General features: G+C 52.2%; 1 protein-coding gene across 3 annotated transcripts in view; it reads right to left on the minus strand.

The window, feature by feature from the left end:
- The window catches only part of NDUFA10 (NADH:ubiquinone oxidoreductase subunit A10), a 32414-nt gene extending 10170 nt beyond the window's left edge, over nucleotides 1-22244 (minus strand). The window contains exons 1-9 of one of the 3 annotated variants that reach the window (XM_081052187.1): nucleotides 22087-22228; nucleotides 19591-19759; nucleotides 18668-18883; nucleotides 16006-16092; nucleotides 12935-13056; nucleotides 10927-11006; nucleotides 10289-10343; nucleotides 8549-8634; nucleotides 1348-1475 (exon numbers count right to left, since the gene is read on the minus strand). In XM_081052187.1, the coding sequence (XP_080908313.1) occupies nucleotides 1348-1475; nucleotides 8549-8634; nucleotides 10289-10343; nucleotides 10927-11006; nucleotides 12935-13056; nucleotides 16006-16092; nucleotides 18668-18883; nucleotides 19591-19759; nucleotides 22087-22140 (997 nt within the window). In that variant the 5' untranslated portion in view covers nucleotides 22141-22228. Of the gene's footprint in view, nucleotides 1-1347; nucleotides 1476-8548; nucleotides 8635-10288; nucleotides 10344-10926; nucleotides 11007-12934; nucleotides 13057-16005; nucleotides 16093-18667; nucleotides 18884-19590; nucleotides 19760-22086 lie in introns of all 3 variants that reach the window. The other 2 variants (XM_081052186.1, XM_081052185.1) reach the window with 2 other exon arrangements.
- Nucleotides 22245-25711: the final 3467 nt, after the last annotated feature.

The following is a 25711-nucleotide window of genomic DNA, read 5'->3' on the forward strand; positions in this document are numbered from 1 at the left end:
GATACAGATGTCAAAAACATATTATCAGTAAATCAATACTCTGACGTAATCAGATTTTTTTTTTGAAATTTAAAAGGGCAAAACTTGCTCACTAGTAATCTATTTATCGACTTGTTTGGAAATTCTCTGTCCATGCAGCCCCTTACAGCCACCCAGGCACCAGTGGTCTGCACTAACAGACCACACCGCTGACGACAGAAGAGAGGAAGCCACCTGGAAGGTGGACTCCACAGGACCAGGTGGGTCCTTAAACGCAGAACAGTCACTGGGGCGGTTTCCTGGCCTCCGCACGCGTGGGAACGAGGCACCAGCTGCAGGGCGGCCAGCTCAGCGCCGGCTGAGGAAGCCGAGGGCCCCGCAGCTCCACGCCAAAGGAGAAGGGACTATGTGGCATTTACACGCCGACAAAGGTCAGAAAGAAAGAAACGTACAAAATGTTAACTGGACATAACTCTGAGTGAGATCTTTATGGTTTTACGTATTTCCAAAATTTCTACACTGAATAAAATCACTTTCAAAACAACCAAAAGAACTCACTTTAAAGAAAATGCCAAGAATTTCAAGGAGGAAAGACAGACGTGGGACGGACTCCACACCCAATCAGTGGCTCAAGCCACCTGGAGCCCATCAGGGAACGACAGTAACGCAAAACTATTGAACTTTCAGCTCATCTAACAGCTGACTGCTGAGCGTGAGTTCTAATTCAAATACAATCATTCCACACACCCGCCAGTAACAAAGCCCAGCCACAGCTGCTGTGGAAATGGTCAAGTTTGTACCCCACAGACATCAGGATTCCCGAGAAGGCTTGTGCTCACCTGCTCGGTACCAACACAGAACTCGTGACATGTTCCCTAAGTGCACGGAATCTTGCCTATAATGACTCTCCAAACCATTCTGAAAATGAATCACTCACTAAAAAGGCACAGAAATCCGATGGGACGATCCTAAAGCAGACCAACACCCCTCACCCTCTGCCCCACCCACTACCAGGCCCTCCTGCAGGAACATACACTCTCATTACTTATGGATGGATGTACCCCGAAGAAGAAGGCAACACCAGACATCAAACCTGACCTTAAAGAAACACACATAAAAGCTAAAGAACAGAGATGTTTTTATACCGAGAAAATGTGCTGACGAAGAATGTCGCCAGCTACCACTCCCCAGAACACCTCAAGGACCGTGGCCGGGCCCCCAGGAACTGTGCCAGCTCATACACCAGGATGAAGGAAAAGAGGAGAACCTTCTCAGTGAAAAGAAAGCTTTCATCCAAGCAAACAAGTGAACAACGACAGAACCGTTTGTCAGAGCAGTTGCTGAGCTCCCAGCCGCTCAGCGCAGCACCTCTGAAGGCCTTCCTTACCTCTAAGAATTTGCGAAAGACTCGATTACTCTGGTGAGCTCCAATCGTGATTTCTGGGAGATAGATGGGAATGGTTGTGTAGTTCAGCACCTCCAACTTATTCTGAACCCTAGAAAATAAGACAAATATCGGTCACAGTAAGCCATCGGAAGGAAGCAATAATAAACATCCATATTAGAAAATGTGTACATTCAAATAAATGCCATTTCTTCCCAAGCAGTCATCTCAAAGCCTGATTTTCATCCCAAAGGCCGTCTGGTCTGTGCGGAACTGCTCTTTTGAAATGACTTTCACAGCCTGAGGTGTGTGCGCGGACTCGTTACGGATGCAGTCTGGAAACACGAAAAAGGAGCCACAGTGTGCTTTGAACAGAGCAGGACAGGAATAAAAAGCCCAAAGCACGCCATACATGTGGTACAGAGCCATGACACAGGATGTCCTCCCTGAAAAGCTGCAAAATGAATGCGTGTTGAGGGAGACAGAGCAAGCCAGGCCCTCCAGGCTCACAGCCCAGCGGCATCTTGCCTCTCCCGACCGCAGCAGCTGCCCACAGGGCTCCAGGAGCGGGCGCTGCCCAGGTAGGCAGTTGGGGGGAGGCTGAACTCCCACACAGGGCGCTGTGGTACCATCGCTGATAAAAGGTCTATTCTCTGCTTTTCCTGGCACTGATAAACACAAATCATAGGATACTCTCCTTGTCTCACCATTTTGTTTTGCTGAATGCTAAAATATGTATACTTTGTTATAATTTGCTTAAATTAAACTTAGTCTGAACATAACCAACCACTATACTGGAGATGAAAAGCATTTAGGGGGCTTCCAGAAGAAAAAACTAAAATAAAGTCTCTTTCCCTAAGGGCTCAGAACAAAGAGAGTAATGAGTTTAAATGGCCCCTTTCCTTTCCCCTGAAGGAGTTATAATGGCACATGCATCTGGCCCAAATGGAAGTTCTTTCCATGTCTCTGGCTCTCAGCTGCTTGTGAGAACGCGTCCTGACCCACCATGCAAACGCAAGGCCTGTCCACGGTACCCTGGGTCCAAGCGCAGGGCACACAGCCCTTGGGGCGCCTTCCACAGGCCCCCGCGGCGCCCCGAGCCCCGAGCCGGTGGCATGTGAGTACACCACGGGCAAAGTCACTCCCAAGTGGCACCAGTGCACGCCACGCCACGCCACACGTACAATGACTAATAATCCAACAACCAACGATCTCTCCACAGAAAGGCTGCCAGGACAGCTGTGTGTGTTTTCCTAAGTGTCCCGACATGGACTTGCACGGCCAGTGCGCGTGGCTGGGACGTACACACTCAAGGACGAGTTCTTTCAGTGTTAATAGTAAGGTGGTTACGGAATACCTTTTGTACACGTGTATCAATAAGGTATAAATATACATCTTTTTATTTTTAACACAAATAAAATTATTCTCTTATTATGATACAAGGACAGTATTTTTTTAAATCTCACAATAAACAATTCCAACTAAAAACGAAGTTCATATTTTTAAATGTTAACAAATATCAACAATATGGGGTATGATACAGTTTTCTCCAGGGTTTGAAAAACCTAAAAAATTCCTGGAAAATGTGGAAGAACTCATGGGCTTGGGCACTGGTGTGGACAACAGCCAGAGCAACAGTACCGTCTGGGTTCATGGTGGCAGAATGACAGTTCACCATCCACCCCCAAGGACGGATCTTTGAACAAATACACTTCAAGCTGCTTTTGAAGATAAGAAAATAACCTGCTGCCACTGTTCCACGACTGATTTCAATTGGCAAACTGCTCTTCCCTTGTCTCACTAAGCTGAAATGACGACTGTTACGCGCCTGTGGAACCCCATCTCCAGTGAACCGGGGTCTGAACGTCTCACAAACTAGATGTATTCTAGATGGGAGATAAGAAAGGAATGAAGACAACAGGAAGCCTTGTATGACAGGCAAGCACAAAGCAGTGAAAGAAAACGTTCTGTTCGCAGAACACTTAGTTTCACTAAGAAGCATTCCCACTGGGCAGCACAGCCAGCCTCTCAGCGCCAGCCCAAGCGCTCACAGTAGATAAACGCACCAGACTGGTTTACAACGTGAGGTGCTGGCCACATGCTTTGAAACAAAAGAGCGAGGCAGGAAAAACCAGAAAACAATCAAATAATAACTGATGTTTCATGACTCAAACTGTTCCCCAATTAACAGAATGTCTATACTTTCTCCTAAAACATGTCCAAAGCATATTTTTTAGTTTCTCCTGAACTGCAAAGTTCTGTTTGAAACTCTCTACTTCTGATACCAGTCTCACACACCACTGGTTTTGTAGCACTGGAATGTCTGATTAGAAACACTGTTCAGGAGTCCCAGGAAACAGGAGTCCCAGTGATGTGTGTGTGGGGCGAGGGGAGGCTGTGGGGAAGGAGGAGGAAGGTGGGCTCAGAGCCCTGCACAATGGAGGCCTGACCTGTAATCAGTCACCAACACAGGGATGAAACCAACAGCGCAGGCGCCAGCAAGCTATGGATCACGGGTAGAGACTCAAAATGCTATCAAGGTTGAAAAGGTTACCGTCTCGTAGCAAAAGCACCCACCCACACATAATTACATACCAACACACGTAACAGAGACGATACAAAAACGCTCTAAACCACTAATCTGCTCAGGTTCTAGACAAAATTTGTGTAATTAGTAAATGGCATGTTTACAATCATTATCTTAGAAAGTTGGTCACAATTTTCACTGAGTCCCCCAAATTAAGAAATGGTACCGAGATGAAAATAAACACAATCGCCATTGTAAACTGTTATGAAATATCCTTGAGGGGCAGAGGAGCAAAAACCTGAGAGACGGAAAGGCCGAGAGCGTTTATAGGAAGCGAAGTGGAACAGCTGAGTGAATGCTGTGACTGAACTGCGCAGCACACGCCTCCTCTGAGCTCCATAACCACGTGACGAAGGCACGAGTTCAGACTTGGATCCTGGACGTGGTCTAGAATTGCGTTAGCACAGTCCCGACTGTGTGGAACACGGCGCTGCGTGACCCGTGGAAGGCGTCCAGGCCATGCTGCTCGGCCGGCCGCGCAGGCCGTTAGGACAGGACCCTCGGCTTCTGTCCCACATGTTCTGCCCGGCAGGAGCTGACATGAACAGGAATCCCACGTGATCCATAAAAAATAACAGCCTAAAAGGTCGGAGGAGGTTTCAAGGGACAAAAAGGTGACTGCAGCAGACTTAGAAGGATCTGCATCTGACGATTACGGGCAGGTGGGGATGGAACGGGGTCGGGAGACTGGTTGGCTTCCTGCTGGACTCTGAACTAATTCTGGGAAACGAAATTTGGATTCATGACTAAATAAAGCTATGCCACCAAAGGATCCCAGGTAAGGAGAACACAGTGGCTGTGACACTTTTATGAAAATTCACCTGGTAGGAGTGTGCATGAGGGATGGGTGGGATGAGGAAACCAACCGGAGGAATGGAGATGGAGAAGGAGAGGATCAAACCCCAATAGCAGCAAAGTCCTAAGAGAAAGAGATAACGGGAGACGAACACACTGACCTTAGGTGGGACTTCGGGGGAGGCGCGAGGTCAGCAGGGAAAAGGAGGGTTCAGGGAGGTGACAGCTGAATGAGGAGGTGACGATCCCACCCGGACTCAAGCCTGCACCAACGACGGGAGGGAAGACGGTCGTCTGCACGCCCCCAGGGGGGCGCCAAGAGCCAGCAGGCCAGACTTCCCGGAGTCGGAACGTGAGGGTGGCATGTCAGAGCTCTCTGAGCCTTGGTCCCACCTGTGACATGAGGGCAGTGCTGTGGAGTCAAGACTTTTCTGAAACCCAGACAGAGTGTGGACACGTACTATTCACAGTGAGTACAGCGAACGAGATTTCAGACCTGGAGGGGGAACACCGTACGGATGTGGTTTCTAAAGCTTCAGAATGTCACGGTACCTACTGTCATTTAGGTCTATTTACCAAAACATACACAACTGACGCTCAGACAACACAGGTCTGAACTGCGCGATCCACTTATATGTGAACTTTTTCAATAAATATAAAGTCGACCCACCGTGTGCCCAGGTTTCCCGTCTGTGGATTCAACCAACCATGGATGCGGGGTGCCGGCTGTATGCGTTGTCTTGTGCCATTTCATAAGAGGGACTGGAGCGTCCATGGATCTGCTATCTGCAGGCAGTCCTGGCACCAACCCCTCATGGATACCAAGGGACAACTGGAATTCGGGGAGTTATATGCAGATGTCCAACTGCAGGGGGCTCAGCACCCCTAATCCCGCGTTGTTCAAGGGTCAATTGTGCATATATTACCATCAAGACAAAAAATTAACCTGAGTTTTAAAAACCCCGGAGACTTCCAGTTTCAGCTCTAACAAGTGAAGAGCTGGAAGCCATCACTCTTGTTGTTACAGCAACAACAGGAAGAAAACAGTGAAAATCAACGACCTGACCTAGAATAACCTTAAGAACGGCCTGGGGGGTTGGAGAGCACAGAAATGTGGAGTGAACGCCACCCAGGACAGAAGGGGTGCAGAGGGGAGCTGGGAACAAACGCCCTGCTACAGAGTGAGCGCCTGTGCGCCCCGAGCCGTGGCAGCGCCACCCGCACGGGACTCAGTCAGCTGCGAGCAGATCCTGGGCACCTGACAGACAGTGACACTTCCCAGGTGCAGGTGACAAGCTGAGAGAGAAGATAAAATGGAAGCGCACACAACGCTCCATTAAACCACGAGGCAAAGGAGGGGCCGGGAGGGACACGAAGCACAGATGCAACAGATGGAAACCCGTTCCAGACGGAAAAGGTCAATCCAAACACACCAGCATTTACTTAAATGTGAACTATGCAAACACGCCCATCAAAGACAGACACGGGTTGTCTACACGGAGCTCACTCTCAGTACAAGCACTTGAGCTGGAAGTGAACACGTGGCGGCAGGCAGACCACCCCCCCACAGACACATCCATTTCACACAAAGCAGACTTCAGAACTCGCAAAACTGCCAGGGATAAAGAGGGGCACTGCCTGGTGCTGAGGGGCTCGGTTCTCCAAGAACGTAACACCCCGAAACGCGTATGCACTTAAGACCAGAGCATCAAGTGCATGAGACAAAACGAACAAACTCGAAGGAGAAGCAGGCAAGTCCGCTACTGAAGCTCTCCAGGCCCCTCCTGCAGTACCTGCCAGACCCAGCAGACGAGCAGTGAGGGTCCCCGACCCGCACACGCCATTCAACCACCAGACGCTGGCTTCTTGTCACGCTCACTGGAACACTGACGCCGGGCGACAAAAAACACTCCTGACCATGGAAGACATCTTCACAAGTACAAGAGTAGAAATCTCATAAAACATGTTCTCAGATCACAATGGAATTAAATCAGAGAGAAATTTATAGCACTGAATGCATATATTAGAAAAGAAGGAAGACCTAGAGTCAATCACCTAAGCTTCGACCTTAGGAAACTAGAGAAGAGCAATCAAACCTAAAGGAAGCAGATTAAAAAAAAGAAATAAAAACTAGAGTAGATATCTCTACTTGACATTGAAAACAGAAAAACAATAGAGAAAAATCTACAAAACATGAAGCTGAGTCTTTAAAAAGATCAATAAACATGAAGAGAACATTTACAAAGGACAAATAGCCAATAAAAATATAAATTGAAGTTCAGTGTTTATAAAATACAAAATAAAGCAAATACTTTTCTTTGGGTCAAAATCACAAGTTTTTGTTTGTTTTTTAACTACACTGTCCTAACAGGGGCTTTCAGATGACAAGTATGAGCTTGCAAACTGGTACACATTTTCTAAGAACAGTTTTGCAAATACAGCAATACTGAGGATGCCAGAAAAAAAAAATGTATGCCAGGGGACACTTCGGTCAACGCTGCTTAAGCAGTAGCTCGCCGTCATGAGAGTGTCTGGACGCTGACGGGAACTACTTTGAGCACTTCTTGTAATGGCAGAAGTCAAATATGACTTGTATTCACCTTTTGTTTTCAGTATATGTTATTATAATTTTAATAGCTTTTTCCTTTCTTACAATGTGGATACATGTTGTTGGCCCCCTCTGTAGTTGTAAAACGTGGCCATACAATCTGACCCAGTAATTCCACTTTTGCACCTTAAGAGAGTGACCTGAACTGGAACAAAAAATGTGTACGATACGCTCATCACTGTATTATGGCTGTGAAGAAATTGAAAGAACCCGGAAGAGCGATATTAAAGAAACGGTAAGTGAATTTATCTCAGAGGTGGACAAACTTTCTCAGTGAAGGGCCAGATAGTGAGTATTTTAGGCTTTGAAAGCGGCATATGATGCCTGTTGCATGTACCTTGCTTTCCTTACAATCCGTAAAAAGGCAAGAACATTCTTTGTAGCCAAGGGTAGGGTCTGGCCCACAGGCCATGGATTGCCAAGCCCTGATTGGCATCTCAGTCAGTGGGTTCAAACAGCAGACAGAGGAGCCATTAAAACATCAGATTTTTAATTAATAAAATAGGGACATGCTCATGATATCGAAAACAGAATAGAAAGACATGCAGGACGATTTTTACTTAGAAATACATGAGCACACACACCGAGGAAAAGACCGGAAGAGCCTGCATTAGACTTGGTATTGGCCACTGTGGCAGCAAAATCACAGGTGATTCCCTTTGTGTTTGTTTCCCACCTCCTATTACACGTGGGCATGACTGACCACTAGTGCACCGGGTCCTGCCATGGTTTCGGGGTCCCTCACCCCTGCTCCCCAGGCTACACTGCTGTTTCCACACACTGCTGGGTGGCGGGCGCCACCCCCCGCGTGCTCCAGCTCAGAGCCCCTCCCGGCAGCCGGCCCTCCCCAGCAGTGCCCTTGGTACTCACTCCCCGCCACTCGCTGCCCGCGCTGCTCAGGACTCCCTGTCGTCACAGCCTTAGCACGACACAGATGGGCTGAAGCGGGCACTCCCTCTCCCCCTGAAGTATAGTTTTGTTGGACACCAAGCCCCCGAAATCGGAGCAGTGCCTGGCTGGTGGAGGAGGTTTAGTGCTGGCTGGCTAAAACCACCAGCATCAAATCACTGAGCGCAAAGAGTGCACGGCCCCTCCGCCTCAGGACGCTGCCGCCGGCACCTTCCTTACATCGTAATTACTTCACAATTCTACTGCAAACGCACCAGCTCAAAACCCAACCACGCCCCAAACTCACAGCATCCGCAGATGGTGGAAGGTCCGGTCGTCCTGGTCCAGCCACGGCCCCTTGTCATACCTGAGGTACTCAATGTCCTCAACCACCTGGACAGAAAGAGCCCCGTGTTAGAGCAGAGCCCCATTTTAGACATTTAAACAGCACATCTTAGTACACTGTAAACTACGAGCATCGGCGGGGAAAATCACCATGCAAGTCACAATGGAAGTGGGACAGATGCCGACTTCAGTGAGGCAGGGGGACTGAGTGACAACCCCCCAACGCGGCACCTCATCCCGCTGACACTTGGGGAGCTGTGGAAATTACCTGGCAGGCTGGAAGAAAAGGGGCAGGTGAGAAAAAGAATCAAGATGAGGGAGGAAAATCAGCATTCGTGACAGTCTACTCATTTCCTCCCAAGTAACTTCATTCCGGAAACAAGACCCATTCAAAGCAATAAAAGGACAAGAAAGTGAGTATGTTTCTGAGAGCTTCCGGATCTACGTTTCTCAGCCCCAAAGCCCACTGTCTGACCTCCCAGAGGAGCAGTCTTTTCAGATGCATTCTTTCCCCGAAACACACCAAACTCTGAGAACTCTCTTTAACTTTCAAGAATTTCAGCACATGTAATTAATTATGAACTCAGACAGTCTCAGAAATAAAATGTATTCTTCTTCTTTTCAAATAGATGCCATCTAATTATTGTCAAAGGTTTAAACATAATCTAAAGCAAATCAAAGTCACAAAAGCAGAAGCTGGGGAAGGAAATGAAATGTGATGTAATGAGTCGCAGCAGGACAAACCACATCTCAGTGGCACTGAGCACTGGTCCCAGAGGCAGCTCGCCTGCTGGTCTCCTTCCCCATTCACAGGAGAAGCCTGTTCTGTGCAAACAGTTCTCCTCCTGGGGCTCACAGGTCTCTCACCACCTACACCTCAACCCCAGATCCTCAAAGCTGTATTTTCTTCTAGAATTTTTATAGCTTTTGTTTTGTTTTTAGTAATCTATGCTTAGTATGTAAGATATGAAACAGAACTTTCTTTTGTACCAAATGAATGGTCAACTACCTCAAGACCATTTAAGAAATAGTCCCTTTTCTTCTACTTTTTTATTATCCTTTAAAGAACTGACTTTACCAAACTAAGAGTCACATACACACACATATACACACACGAGCCCATGCGTGCACGCACACACACGTGAGCACACATTGAACTCTGTTCTGTTCCATTAATCTATTATTAATGATTCTATTAATACCACAGTGCTTTCATTACCATAATTTTGTGCTATGCTTTTGTTCTTGGAAGGGCAAGTGTTCCTATATTACTTTTTCATTTTTTTGTTTTTTTGGCTATTACTCATTAACTGCACTGAGACTGACTTGAATTTTTACAAAATGCACATCCTAATACAGGGAAAGCTGTTATCTATCTGTATGTTATTACTAACTCTTTCCTGTTAACTAGGCCAACTTCCAATTTTACCATCTGCATAATAAAAATGTTGGTACAGATGACCCGGGGTTCTTTGTATCTTCACCATTCTACAGTTTTAAGACCACAGAAACTGAATTATTTAAAAGAAAATCACAACCTCATGACCAGGGGAGCGTAATAGGCAGGCGTGGAACTTCTCTTACGTTGTAAAATACAGACATTTCTAAGACTCGGAGCACTCACCTGACCACCTGATTCGTGAGACCCTTATATAGGCCTCAACTTCAAGAATAGTCACAAACTTCCCAGCCATTTGCTTACCTTTTCTGCGTCCTCAGCTTCCCTTGCATTGTACTGTAAAACCTCACATTTTTCACTGCAAAACAAGGCAAGATGAAACTAAGTATAAATTTTCCAAGCTTCTGCTAATGTACAAATGAATATGTAACATTAAGCTGCCCCGCTACACATAGTAAAATGTCACATTCCTTGAACTGGGTGTCGTGCTGGGCATGGACTGGCTCCCATGGCTTGACTGGTTAAGGAAGACAGTTACAAGTAGAAGTGTGCTTATGACTAGATGGTGACACCAGAAGGTCTGTGTCCTGGTTCCCCACGGGCATGAGACCAGAGCCAGCAATGTCTACAGGGCACACAAGTCTCCTCCGCTGCCACATAAGCCATCTCCAGTGGACAAGGAGCCCAGGGCCTTCCCGAGCCGTGTGCAGACAGCAGTCAAGTGGGAGTGTTAGACACACACATCCACACACACTCACCCACACACCCACCCCAAAACCAACCCACCCACCCACCAAATCAAGCTGAAAGGTCTGCTGTCGTTCTGTCTACAAATATCGCGAACAGCACCCACTGTGACAAGTAAGACAGCGCCCTGGGTGGGGGGAGGCTGGGGGACTTACGGCGTTTTCATCCTATAAATAAATGCTGCCGTGGCTCACCTCATCTCAGGAAGGAAGGTTTTCTTATAGGCATTCTCGATGTCCTGCAGGTAGGCGGACGAGATCTTCATTTCATGCGGCTGAACAAAGCAGAAGAGGAAAGATGTGAACCGCTCAGACTCCTCTGCCTGTCACCTGAGCACACGTAAAATGTGAAAACAATCTACGAAAACATCTTCTTAGAACAGCTTATGCTGGGTGTTGTAAGGACGTTGCGGTGATGGAAAGGTACTGCTCGAATGATTCCCATTCTACTAACATGAGCGCCCAGGTGTGCCCAGGTGAAGCCACAGCATGACCTTCCCAGACTCCAGAAGCATACTTAGGACAGAGAGAACCCCTTCTACAGTCACAACGGCCACATTCGCGTTGCTCCGCGTGCGGGACTGGGGCAACGGAAGATGACAGACAACACGAAGGGCAACCGCCCTGCCCCCACCCTCCCCGGTCTCTACCACTCACCCATCCCCCACCCTCCAACCTTAGAAATTTAAAACTCCAATTATGAGTGCCAAGTTACAATGTTTAAAAGCTTAGTTTAGCAATGCTAAAGGCTAAGTTATATTATCATTCCTCTCTTGGGTTTTCTTCATACCGTGTTTCCCCGAAAATAAGACCTAGCTGGACAATCAGCTCTAATGTGGCAAAAATTAATATAAGACCTGGTATAATCTAATAAATATAATGTAATACAGGGTCTTATATTAATTTTTGCTCCAAAGACGCATTAGAGCTGATTGTCCAGTTAGGTCTTATTTTCGGGGAAACATGGTAGCTTTTACCTCTATTTGATATATTCCTTATTTATTTCCTTGTTTGCTAAGGGTCTCACTAGAATATAAGAATGCACACTTATTAATGATATAATGTCCCTTTGGTAAAATGTCCTCTTTTCTTATACACAGTGGTAATTTTAGCAGGTGACAGTATTTAAGACTTTACTTTGAAAAATTAACAAGTAGATAGTTCTAACTTAGACCTCAAAATTGCTTTTGCAGTATTATCCCAGACAACAAGAGTTATCTAGAGAATTCTGAATACATGTCTTTGTTTTTTTTCAACAAATGTCACTGTTAACAAGCAAAGGTATTCCAAATTACTCCGACAGTTTTCACTTGCAGTTCCCCCTTCAGCCACTTGATGGAATGCTGAACTTCCAATTCTGGATTACACACCAGCCTTAAGAGTAAATTAAATTTTCAGGCAATAAACACGATGGACAGACGTCAGGCGTGTTTATGCTGAAAGGGGGAGGACCCTTTAGTAGCGGCAGAGGCTCCCGGAGCTTTTCTGCTGCCAGTATAAGAACCCACCGCGCAGACAGGTGTTTCCTGAGCACCTGCGGAAATGCCAACCCCGGGGACAGGCACTGGGACAGCTACACAGGCAACTCTGCGTCTTCACCCCAGTGTCAGAAGGAAGACCCTTCTTCCCCCCAGAAACGTGCTCCGTGGGAGAGACATTGCTAAGCGAGAACTCGTCCCAGAGCCAAGTGGTCTGGTTAACCCCGCGCCCTCCATCCTGCCTGCAGAGCCAGTGGGAAACCAAACGCACAGGCCAGGCACCTGGTCGTCTCGACCAAGGCCACACGCGTAAGTGGACGCGAGGGGGACCACTCCTCTGCTGTTCCAGAGGCAGGAGGCAGGCGCAGAGGCACAGAGAGTGTGGACTGAAAGGGTCTGAGAGGCCATTTCAGTCTGCAGGAAAATCACAGCCTGAGATCCCCACTGGAGGACAGGGGACACAGCAGAGGGCAGTCCTGTCAGGAGACCTACGTCCTCAGAGGTGTAGAGACACAGGGCCAAGAGTGCGATGGCACTGGGACTGTGGAGAGCAGTGACTGACCTGGGGCCCCCTTCTGCTCGCTCAGGGGGCCCCACTGTGTGCCACCCACCCGTGACAACAGTCAGTCACTGACAGCAGCCTCCATCAACGTCACTGCTCAGAGCTGGTCCACATAATGAGGACACATGACAAGAGGCTGGCCTGCGCCGTGACGCTGACTCACGTTTCCTTTCTGCTGGATCCGCCGCTGGAGCTCGGGCACGGGCACATCAATGTAGATGACCACGTGGGGAGGCAGGTACTCGCTGACGGTGACCTTCTTCACCTCGTTGTAGTGGTTCACACCTGGTACACATGAGACAGGCGCCAGTTGTCAGCTAATGACACAGGTTTCTGAATGACGTTCCCCTCTAAGCGAACAGGCAAATGTGCATGCGGTTCTCAGAGCCGTGAGCAGCTGGCAAGCCCTGGCACCCTCGCCGCCATCAGCACTGGCTGCACACACGGCCTGCGGGGCAGCAACCTCTCAGGACTGCGCTTCGTGTCCCCTGGCCACACACCCTGAGTCCGGCCCAGAGGTCCGGCCCCTCATACTGAAGGAGGACCAGTGTTCCAGGAAGGGGGAGGGCGCAAGTGTCCCTGGAATGCATCATACACACCCCTTGCATGTGTTTTTTCATCGCAATAATCGGTGAGAGAGTCTGATCTTCTCTAAGAAGTAAAAGACATTTTTATATACTTGATGTTCAACTGAAGTACCGTCCAGGCACATTTCTCCAGGTTCACTGCATTTCAGCAAATTGAATCAGCTACGAGACTCACTGCTGAAGCAGACTCAGTAACGAAACCCAAAGCCAAAGCGGCTAAGGCTGAGGGAACCCTCTCCACTTATCACTGTAGGAATGGACCAGAGACAGCAATCGCGTGCGACACGTGCTGTTCTGAGGGACGCTGCACTCACGTCCCGGAGCATGACTGATGTTGTCACAGGCTCAGGTCGTGGAATGAAGCCACCACCTCCCTCGCCCACCACGGGAGCACTGTCAACAAACCATGGTCTGCAGGCTGTCACGTGGTGGAAACTTCCAGAAGCAACAAACTTGGTAGTGACCCTAAGATGCACAGAAAGACAAGTATTTTGCTCTAAAGAAAAAGTTCAGGTGACCACTCCTGGTAACTCCTGCTTTAGGGGCAATTCCAGACAGGTCTTTGATCCAAATCCAAGGTCAGCAAGGGTCTGAGCTGGTGGAATACGCAAGACTGCTAAGGAGGTGTCACCAAAGTGAGGGACGAGGGCTTCCCTGGGGACCCTCTTCACCGGACCACAACGACGTGACATTTGTCCAAGCAGGGTACACTCGGCCTCACACTTGCGTCCTATCTGCTTGTGTCCCAGCCCAGAACCAGGCCCGTCCGCCCACCATCAGGGAAAAGCTCCTTGGCCTGCCTCCTCCCGCGGGCACCCAATTTCCTCGGCACTCCCCTTGCGGTCCGTTTCTCAGGCAATCCCTCACCTGGGTGCCCGCACCCACCCTTAGGGAAACTCTTCCCCCACCCCAGCAAGCAATCAGTCTTGCGCAAGTCACCGGCCCCCTCAAGGTCATCGCTCCGTTCTTGTCACATGAGACCCTATACTCCGTGTGGCACCGACGACTGTCCCCCTGCCTCTGCCCCGTGCGTAGCTATGACCGTTCAGCTTCAATCCCTGCCCCGAGGCCTCACCCTCGCCCTGTGGGCTCTGCCAGGATGAGCGCGTCCACGGTCCACGTGGCTCCCCAGCACCTGTCTCCCGCCCGGGAAGCCCTCAGGACGAGGCTCAGACACGCAGCCGCCCGCCACACACCTGCGACTGGCTATCCCAGTGGGTCTCAACCCGAGCACGCCGGCGCGAGGCCTCCCTCTCAGCCCCGGCTTCCGCGTCCTCCTCCCTCGGTGGCCCGTCAGCCAGTAGGTCCACGTTCCCCCCACGAAGCGGACCACCACCGTGCCATGCGCACTTCATCTGCATGTCAGCCCCGCCCTCGTCAGCTGGCCTCCCCTGCTGCCCAGCGCGGGCCTTCGTGCTTCGATGCACCCTCAGCAAAGCTCCTGCACGTGAGCTCGAATCGAACCACGTCCCCCCACGCCTGAAACCCTTTGGGGGCTCAGTGGGCTTGTGGGGAAACCCCTAGCGTCCTGGCCAAGGTGCAGCCCTCCGTCCCCGCCACCACCAGCAGCCTGCTGCCAGCACGACGCCCCAGCCACTCCCTCCCCGCTCGTCCTGCTGCACTGCGACAGCTCGCTGAGGCTCCCCCGACCAGGACGTTGTCCCCGCAGCACCCCGTCCCCAGCCGTGTGCTTCCACAGCGCCCTGAACAATACAGGGGCCCACAGCACACTCTACTGCAATTAACCATCTATGCACCTTTCACGCCCCGCGCACCGCAGGACAGGGGAGCCTGTCTGGTTATCCTGGTGCGTCGCACGCCCGCACACAGCCTGTGCTCCGGAAGTGCCGGCTGACGCCTCAGCTGCTGCTCAGAGTGTCCCTGGGGGCCAGTGCCCTGGTCACGACAAGGCTGAGGCTGCTTCCTGCAGGCCCACGGACGGCCCACCCAGAACGGCGGGCATGCGCAGCCTGGCCTCAGACTCGGCGACCACTCATTAACCAACACCGCGTACCTGGCCCTCCAGATCAGAGCTGCCACCGCCCCAGCCAGTGTGCACACAGCAGGAAGTGCCACGGGCAGATTGAGCTCCGCCCCGCACACCCTTAGTTACAGACACGCTGGCCCACCAGGTGTGCTTCCATCGCGCACGAGGGCGGGCAGCCTGTAACCAGGTCTTTATTCCTGTCCACCTGCCACTGCCAGACTTGCCACAGCACCCAACCCAGAGCTCCTGTTCAGGGAGCGCTGGGACAGCACTGTTAGAGGGACAGAAAGGACGGTGACAGTGCTGGCTGTCACTAGGTGCCGACATGAGATACGACATCCTCATGACATACAGAGGACAGCCCAGTGCAATTACACCTATCAGCCAAAGAAAAAAGCGCAGGTATCTCGCTCGGCTAAACAGAGAGCCAGGGAGGTTTTGCTGGGGACTCTGGCTGGAGGCGGGGGGTTAAGCCATGTGTTCACCATCCCACGTTCACAGGATGTAACTTTAGGAGGGGAAGAAGGTGGAGGAACCGTTTTCCCTGCGGAAGTTTAATGGCTAGTGACACCTGATCACCTGTTGCACAGACACGCGAGGGGAAGTGTGCAGAGCCTGCAAAGCAGCCCGGCACCCAGGAGCGGGACCCCGCGGACTCACACTGCTTTCGGATGAAGCCCTGGTTATACATGGCGTCCACGAACACGAAGTCACTGTAGATGGAGCGTTCCAGCACAACACCCTGTCCTGTTGGAAAACGGGAACGAAAATGCAAAATCAGACACAGTAACGAAATCACTGAATCAAGTACTTCCATTTCAGAAAGGAGAAATAACAGTTATTTATAATCCCAAATATTTTCAAAAGAACACACATGCTCTTCTAAGCGGGAAATCATTTTCAAAAACTATACTACTTTATGATTTGGGCAATAAAACATTGTTTCATTCTGTCAGCTACAACGAAAGAATCCAGTTAACAGAAAGTCCTTTGGTTTTGAAACACAGGTCTCCCCACACCAAGCCCACTATAACCCTGTTCCTGCCCCCAACCCCCCCCTTAACACCCGGGGGTGGTCTCGGTCCCCTCCACCCCCATCCCACTCATCAGCAAACCACCCGCTAGCTTTCTCCCGACGGTGCGTCACTGTCACTTCCACAGTTACCGTCTCAGTGCAAGGCCTCCTGTCTGACAAGGCCAGTGTCCAACCTCCTTCTTGCCCACCCAGCAGCCCGCCCTCCAGACAGCAGAGCGGCATTTCCAGACCTCAGCCAGACCCTGTTACTCCTCCACTCCAACCTCCAACGGCTTCCTCTCTCCTTCACAAGAAAAGCCAATGGCCCAACCATGTCGCCCAGACTCCTCTGACCTCATCCCTGCCCACTCCCAGCCTCACTCACTACTCTCAGGCCCAGGTCACTATAGCACAAGCTCCTGTTTCCCCAGGAGCTCCCGCTGTCCCCCTGCACTCAGCCCTGTTGTGCCTGGCAGAGGCCCCTCTGACCTTCCATGGGGCAGAGCAGCCGCCAGCCCTGCTCTCTGCACCTCCCACTCATACCTGACGTGACACAACTTTCCCTACCTTTACTCGGTATCGCCCCTATTGAGATGTAAGCTCCAGGGGGCGGGGCTTCACGGGCTGGTAGCCCTAGCTCCTAGAACACACAGGCACACAGCAGGCACTCACTAAGTACTCAATGAAAGCGTTAACACAAGACAAAAGGAAACAAGTTTTCATTTCAAATGTTTCTTCTTAAGTTTAAGACAGGGTTGAAGTATACTTCAAAAAGGACCTGGAGCAGCCTCGTGTCAGCATCAGCTCCAAGCTATAGGGGGGTTCCTGTGAGCTGGGTCCCGGTAGGAACACCCAGAGCTAGACCACCTTCTTTCTCAGAGGCAGGCTAACCAAAACTTACCCTCATGAAAGAAAAAGGATCACTAAGGGAACGCTGGAAAAGCAAGACGACAACTAGACTCTGTAGCCATTAAAACAGGGAGTGCTGTCCTGCCTCGGGCGGCACACGCTGTGGATATGTGACCCTACCTACCAAACATGAGGCAGGGGCTCCCATTAAGTGCAAGTGTCTGAAGACTCCACCAGTCCCATGGGGGCCTGTTCCCAAGCTCAGCCCCAGTGACGCAGAACTCGGTGGCAGCTGAGACGCCTGTAAATAAGCTCGCCAGGGAACTGGCAGCTGACCAGGTGTGGCAACCACTGCTATGTAAAGCGACTGGTACAAACCAGCAATCACACACATGCACACACACGCATACACATAGGTGCACACACCGACCCACGAGTGTACACACACGCATACACACATGCACACGTGTGTGCACACACAGACATGCACACCCGCTCATGTCTGCCGGAGGCCTCTGGACTGCCATGGCCTGGTGGCTTTGGCCAGGTCCTGGCAGTGCGTCTGTGGTCTGAGTCTAGTATGCCCTGGGGACTGAGTTTAGCCCACCTGCCGGTTCCCAGGAGGATGACGCAGTCCCTCCTGGGTCCTGACCTCACAATGCACTCTGCGAACACCTGCGCTCCTGGCCCATGGTCCCCTCACTCCGGCAGATACCGTCCAGGGTAGGTACTCTACTGCTGCATGTGTGCCCCGCCTCCCTCACCCCTGCCTCCTCTGAATGCTTAACCCTCACCCCTAGACAGATGGCGAACTCCAGCCAGTCTCCAGCCTTCAGCGACAGCCCTGTCTGTACAAGACACGTGCCCATCTCCACAAGCACGGTTCCACCTCCTCCCAATCACTCATACCCTGCTTCCCCGAAAATGAGACCCAGCCGGACCATCAGCTCTAATGCGTCTTTTGGAGCAAAAATTAATATAAGACCCAGTATTATTATATTATATTATATTGTATTATATTACATTGCATTGTATCATATTATATTGTATCATGTTATATTAGACCCGGTCTTGGATTACAGTAAAATAAGACCGGATCTTATATTAATTTTTGCTCTGAAAGATGCATTAGCTGACGGTCCAGCTAGGTCTTATTTTCCGGACACACGGTAGGTTCTCTTTCCGCCACTGTGTCGACATACGTGGCATGGAAATTCCACATAATCCATAAACCTCACTCTGTCCCCTAAAATGAAACTATGTTAAGTGAATTTTATTCTGGAGCAACAATCACGTGGATCTTGGGGACTTTACGATCTTATGGGGAGACAGAACATGCCTCACCAAATGCCCTTACAGAAACGCTCACCAGTGGCAATCTAAAGTGGCCGAGCTCCAGAATGGGGTTCAAGTGCATGACACGCCTGCTGGCGACCTGCCCGCCCGTGGCTACAGCACCTGTGCTCAGCAGGTGCTCCAAGGCGTCCGCGTACTGCAGGAGGCGGTTGGCGTACAGCCAGGACTGCAGACGGTAGCTGTTGCCATCATTACTCTTGGGGTCATCATAAAACTTCTCCAAACTGCAGTTGCCACTGAACTCCACGTCCAGGGGTCTTCCATCTCCTGTGGTGCTGTCTGCATAGTGTATCCCCGCTTCAGGAAAGTGCTTCAAGCCTGAGGAGACACGGCCAGTGACAGGTGATGTGGATGCCTCACCCCCACTCGCGCGTGGCGGGGACTGGCAGAAACCGGCCCGGCTGAACACCAGCGCTGGGCTGGCCGGGGGAAGTCACCCGCACGCCTGTTCATGCAGTGCAAAACAGAGCACCCTAGATACTGAAGACAGAATGGCTAAAACAGGCGTGTAAGGAGAGCATGGCGGCTCCAGGGCTGCCTGCAGCGGGGCCCTTGTACCCCATGTGAACCCCTCCTACGAGGGGAGCCCTCGGGGGCATGTGGGCAAGTGCTTGTCAAGAGCTACAGAAAGGGACAATGGACATACACCTGCCCCAGAAGTCAGGAAAGCGTCCTGGCTCCGCTGCGAGCAGCCATGCGCCCTCAGCTTCTCCCTGAGTCCCCATCAGTGGGGACAGCCCTCGTAACGCCCCGTTGCAGAGGGCGGTGAGAAGGCTCAAGGAAGACAGCTCATAAACGGGCTCTGCTTCCAGCCCAGGATCCAGGGCAATTCAAACTCACCATGGCAGTTAAAAAACTCACTCATTTTTTAACTTTCCAAATGTGAAAGATTAAAAACAGCTTCTCAATAAACACTTTAAAAATATTAAATGGCTACCATAGGCCCACTGGACATTAAGGGAAAATCAAAGCCGGAGAAACATCCACCAGCCAGGAGAAGCGGTCATCCGCACGTCAGCTCATACCTAGTTTCTCTGCTATTGCTTTCGCAACCTTGCTTTTTCCAGAACAGATATTGCCATCGACAGTGATCACTTTGCTGCGTTCTGTCAGTTTTTTGGTCGTTTTCTCACCGAGTATGTATGCCAGAGGGCCGTACTGCAGCGTGCACGGCACACTCGTATGAATTCCTCCCTGAAAAACACAAAGCACACAGCAGCACGTGTCCTGGTTACTGCAGCCACCAGCAGCTCTTAGGTAGAAACACCAAGAAGGCCCTTGGTTATAAAATGCCAGCCTCTTCATCTCTATTACCTATTTGTTTAATTACTAGTCTCCCTGCCCTGTCCCCAGTGTACGCTCATAAGGACAGGGGGACAGGCTGCTTTGTTCACTGCTAAATCCTCAGGGCCTGGAACAGAATATGCTTACCATGTTCAATAAAAATTGGACAGATGGATGGAAGAAAGGCAGAGTAGGGGGATGGGGAAGATAGGGAGCAAGGCAATGAAAACTACTTCTGTAGTCCCAGCTTCTGTCCTCATTACCTCCTTACACGTCCTGAAAATGCCTGAAAGCTAATGGACCTAAAAGGGAACTTTAACATCCGTGCCCTGACCCTAATCTGCTCCCTCACAAGCTCCTAGTCTACTATCGACCAAGCAAAACAGAGCAAACATGGCGACCATCTTTGATATCCTTCTCCTTCCTCCAACTCTGTATCACTCACAAAATCCTACAAATGTCTCTGGAGCACATCACCTTTCATCCTCACCGCTCTCATCCACAATGCAAACACCTGCCTCATCGCCTGTTTCCAACATCTCCACTCTATTTTCTGCACTGAGGCCAAAACAACCCTCCCCTCCAAAAGAAACAACTGAAAGTAAAAACTGAGAACAGTTCAGAGATTTTACAGATCAGTAAGAAAAACAGGATAGGAATGCACAGCTTATTTTAAAAATATTAAAAATAGCCAATACCATATGAAAAAAAAAGTTCAACCTTGCTACAAAAAGCAAAAAACATTACTAACAAGGAGAAAACACATTTTTGCGTATCAGACTGAGAAGCACTTTATTTTCTTAAATGGTGGTGTGCAATGCTGGGGTGGGACAAAGCCCTCAGAAACTGCTGGTCTAATGGAGCCTGGAGTCTGGGCCGAGGGCTATGGGAATGTACCCTGCGGGAACACACCCAGATCTGGGCAAAGTTTACCTACAAGATGCTCAATGAATGTACTTTCTGGCATCAGAAGTGTAAACAAACTCAATGTCCAACACAGGGGAGGAGCTAAAAACGTCAGGTGTATGCCCACTGTGCACATACTCGTTTTCCCCTGGGCCTGGGGAGGCTTGCCCCTTAGAGGGCAGTGCCCAGAAGCGGACACACTGTTCTGGGCGGGCCTGTCTGGTGTGTGCACGGCAGCAGAGTCGCCCCTCCTCTACTCAGGCGCCCTCCCTTCCCCTACCGCAGGTCCCAGCACACTGAGCATTAAAAGAAACACACACACTTTTCTTACTTTCTTCTCCTTTGCAGCCTGTTAGCTGCTAAAAACATTTACCTTTCAATATCACTATTACACTGCTCTGTTCAAAATTCTTAGCAAAGAAATCAAGTCTCTTTACGATCTGTCACCAGTATAGGTCTGGCCACCAGCAAGCAGGGAAGCTACGACTGGGCCGCAGCCACACAATAAAGCTCGCCTGAGGTTCCCAGGCACTGCTCTCCTGCGCTCCTTGACCCCTGGCGTGCCCCGTCACCCCCCTTCTCCGCCGGGAAGTGCCCCTGCCCCTCCCAGGTCGCACCCCTGCGCCTCCGTGTGTCGCACACGAGCCCCTCCGTGTGTCGCATGCACCCCTGCCCCTCCGTGTGTCGCACCCCTGCCCTCCGTGTGTCACATGCACCCCTGCCCCTCCGTGTCGCACCCCTGCCCTCCGTGTGTCGCACCCCTGCCCTCCGTGTGTCACACGCACCCCTGCCCTCCGTGTGTCGCACGCACCCCTGCCCTCCGTGTGTCACATGCACCCCTGCCCCTCCGTGTCGCACCCCTGCCCTCCGTGTGTCGCACCCCTGCCCTCCGTGTGTCACACGCACCCCTGCCCTCCGTGTGTCGCATGCACCCCTGCCCCTCCGTGTGTCGCACCCCTGCCCTCCGTGTGTCGCACGCACCCCTGCCCTCCGTGTGTCGCACGCACCCCTGCCCTCCGTGTGTCGCACGCACCCCTGCCCTCCGTGTGTCGCATGCACCCCTGCCCCCGGTCCGGTGCGTGCACACCGGTGTCCACCCCAGGGCGGCCGGGCGGCGGGTCACCTCCGCGGCCCGGCGTCCTGCTCGGAGCTGAGGTCACAGCGCAGGGCACGCTGGCGGCCCCCGTGAGGTGGGCCCGCGACGCAGGAACGACACGCCCGGGAGCAGGGCGCGCCCCCGGAGAGTGACCTGGGCGCGGCTGCCCAGGCCCGGGGACAAGAGGAGGGAGGCGCCGGCCAGGACCCCCCGCGCCCCGCCCGCCCCGCCTCACCACGCGCTGCGCGACCGCCGCGGGGACCACCCGTGTCAGGAGCCTCAAGGCCATGGCTCGGCCGTCGGCAGCGGCTCAAGGACCCGAGGGGACGCGGCCGCGACGAGGTCCTGTCCCGCGGCCGGCGCGCCGCAGTGACGTCACGGCGGGGCCCGCGCGGCGCCTGTCGGGAAGCGGGCGCGAGCGCAGGGTTCGGAGCGGGGCGGGGCCGGTGGTGCTCGGTGCTCGGTGCTCGGTGCTCCGCGCCCGGGCTCCTTCGCTTCTGCCTGGGCCGCCCTCGCGGTGCCCGTCCGCCCGCCCCGGGCCTGGGGCGCCGGGAAAGGCGCTGCCGAGCCGTGGCGGATCCCGCGGGGTCGCGCCCGCCGCCCGGGTTCTGAGCGGGGTTCTGAGCGGGTCGCCCTCCCGCTGCCCGTGTTCTAAGCGGGGTTCTAAGCGGGCCGCCGCCCGGGTTCTAAGTGGGGTTCTGAGCGGGCGGCCCTCCCGCCGCCCGGGTTCTAAGCGGGGTTCTAAGCGGGCCGCCGCCCGGGTTCTAAGTGGGGTTCTGAGCGGGCGGCCCTCCCGCCGCCCGTGTTCTAAGCGGGGTTCTAAGCGGGCCGCCACCCGGGTTCTAAGCGGGGTTCTGAGCGGGCGGCCCTCCCGCCGCCCGGGTTCTGAGCGGGGTTCTGAGCGGGTCGCCCTCCCGCTGCCCGTGTTCTAAGCGGGGTTCTAAGCGGGCCGCCGCCCGGGTTCTAAGTGGGGTTCTGAGCGGGCGGCCCTCCCGCCGCCCGGGTTCTAAGCGGGGTTCTAAGCGGGCCGCCGCCCGGGTTCTAAGTGGGGTTCTGAGCGGGCGGCCCTCCCGCCGCCCGTGTTCTAAGTGGGGTTCTGAGCGGGCGGCCCTCCCGCCGCCCGGGTTCTAAGCGGGGTTCTAAGCGGGCCGCCGCCCGGGTTCTAAGTGGGGTTCTGAGCGGGCGGCCCTCCCGCCGCCCGTGTTCTAAGCGGGGTTCTAAGCGGGCCGCCACCCGGGTTCTAAGTGGGGTTCTGAGCGGGCGGCCCTCCCGCCGCCCGGGTTCTAAGCGGGGTTCTGAGCGGGTCGCCCTCCCGCCGCCCGTGTTCTAAGCGGGGTTCTAAGCAGGCCGCCGCCCGTGTTCTAAGCGGGGTTCTAAGCGGGCCGCCGCCCGGGTTCTAAGTGGGGTTCTGAGCGGGTCGCCCTCCCGCCGCCCGTGTTCTAAGCGGGGTTCTGAGCGGGTCGCCCTCCCGCCGCCCGTGTTCTAAGCGGGGTTCTAAGCGGGCCGCCGCCCGGGTTCTAAGTGGGGTTCTGAGCGGGTCGCCCTGCCGCCGCCCGGGTTCTGAGCGGGGTTCTGAGCAGGCGGCCCTTCCGCCGCCCGTGTTCTAAGCTGGCTTCTGAGCGGGCGGCCCTGCCGCCGCCTGTGTTCTAAGTGGGGTTCTGAGCAGGCGGCCCTTCCGCCGCCCGTGTTCTAAGCGGGGTTCTGAGCGGATGGCCCTTCCGCCGCCCGGGTTCTGAGCAGGCGGCCCTGCCGCCACCCGGGTTCTAAGCGGGGTTCTGAGCGGGCGGCCCAGGGAGGAGCTGTGACTTACACTCATACACCTGGTTAACAGTCCCAGGAAGCGTAGGCAACAGCCCACGGCTTTGGAAAGCAAACGGTGGTGCTGATGACCACCTCTTACCAGTGGGCGTGAGGCTCAGTGCTTCTCCTCGTTTGATCGTTTCATGCCTGCAACCAGTCCACAGGTAAGTAGTAGTTTCTTTTTTAAAACTCTTTTTGTTATGGACTGAATTGTGTCCCCCCCCAAATTCATATGTTGCAACCGCAACCCCCAATGTGACAATTGGGAGATGGGGCCTTTGAAGAGGTAAGTAGGGTTCAATGGGGTTCAGTGCAGTCGTTGGGCTGGGGTCTCATGCAATGGGACTGGTGCCCTTATAAGAAGAGGAAGAGCCACCAGGAATGCGCGTGCACAGAGAAAAGGCCATGTGAGGACACAGAAGGCGGCCATCCGCACACCAAGGAGACAAGTCCAAACAGAAACTAACCCTGCGGCCACCTTGATCTCGGACTTCCAACCTCCAAAGTGTGGAAAAATAAGTTTCTGTTGTTTAAGCTGCCCGTATGTGGTACTTGATGATGGCAGCCTGAGCTAATACACTTTTCCTTACAAAAAAAAATGTTTATTGAGGTACAATGTACATATTCTCAACGGCACAGATCTTAAGTGTTTGGTTTGATGAGTATTGACAATTAAACGCAACCACCCACAGACAAGACAAAATCCTATCACCCCGAAAGTTCACTCGTTTCCAGTTAATTCCACCCCCTACCCACCTCCACTAACCCTGAGGCAACTGCTTTCTGACCTGTATCCCCCAGGTTTAGCTGCCTGCACTAGTGCTGCTTTTAAATGGAGCCATGATTGTGGACTCCTGCCTGGCTCCTTTCTCTCAGCATCACGTTTGCAGGATTCACCCACGCTGTTGTGGACACCTGCACCCGTTGTTTTATTGCTGCCCCCACTCATTGCTTGTCCATTCTCCCAATGCGGGTGTTGGGGTCAGGTGCAGTTCGGGGCCGGTATGAAGAGGGCTGCTTACTCTCATACAAGTCTTTTACTTTTTTTTTTGGTGCACACGTGTATTAATTTCTCTTACACAAATACCTAAAAGTGGAATTTGCAAAGGGACAGAGTATAGGAGATTTGCAGGCTTGACCAAGACACCACCAAACCAGTTCCCAAAGTGGTCAGACCTTTTCCACTCCCAACAGCAGGGGGAGTTCCAGAAGAGGCTCCAGGGCCTCGACCATATTTGATGTCTGTACTTTTTACTTTAGACTGACCATTCAAACAAAGTGTGAAATGACAGCTCACTCTCATCCCCGATTGATGGTGTTGAACATCTTTTCAAGTGCTCGTTGGCCATTCGCACATCTCCATTTATGAGTCTTCTGTCTTTTGCCCCCGTCTTCATTAGGTTGCTGTTTTTATCATGTTTCCCTGAAAATCAGACCTAGCTGGACCATTACATTAATGTTTGCTCCAAAAGATGCATTAGAGCTGAGTTCCGGGGAAACGGGCCTGTTGATCTGTAGGAGCTCCTCGTGTACTTTGAATGAGGCCTTTGTCAGCTGCGTGTATTGTAATATCTCAGTCTGCAGCTTGACAAGTTCTCAATGGCATCTTCTAAGAACTTGGTGGTTTTTTCTTGAGCGGGCTATCTATAACCTCCATCTGTATAGACGGGAGACGGAGGCAGGGGAGTTAAATAACTTCTTCCAGGTCACCTACGTTAGAGGGTAGAACCGCGGCCTGGGCCTGCGTGTCCTGAGCAGGGACACCACAGCACTGCTCCAGGGACAGCCGTGCTCTGCCCGTCCTCAGAGGGCCAAGCGAGGGCAAGTCATGTCCCCTCGGTGAGGTTGTTTGTTCATCTGCAAACTGAGCACACTGCCTACCCCTCTGGAACGTTCTGAGGACTTAATGTGAGATTCCAAGCTGGCTTTCAGCGAGTGGCGTATTTTGGGATTAGGGTCATTAGCAAGAAGCTAAGCAAAGAAAAAACACAGCCAACTGTTCCAAATGTTATTTCCATGGCAGGTTTAGTGGTTTTCCTGTTTCAGCAAAAGTTCTAGCA

The sequence above is a fragment of the Rhinolophus hipposideros genome (assembly GCF_964194185.1).
Source record: "Rhinolophus hipposideros genome assembly, chromosome: 6".
NCBI lineage: Eukaryota > Metazoa > Chordata > Mammalia > Chiroptera > Rhinolophidae > Rhinolophus > Rhinolophus hipposideros.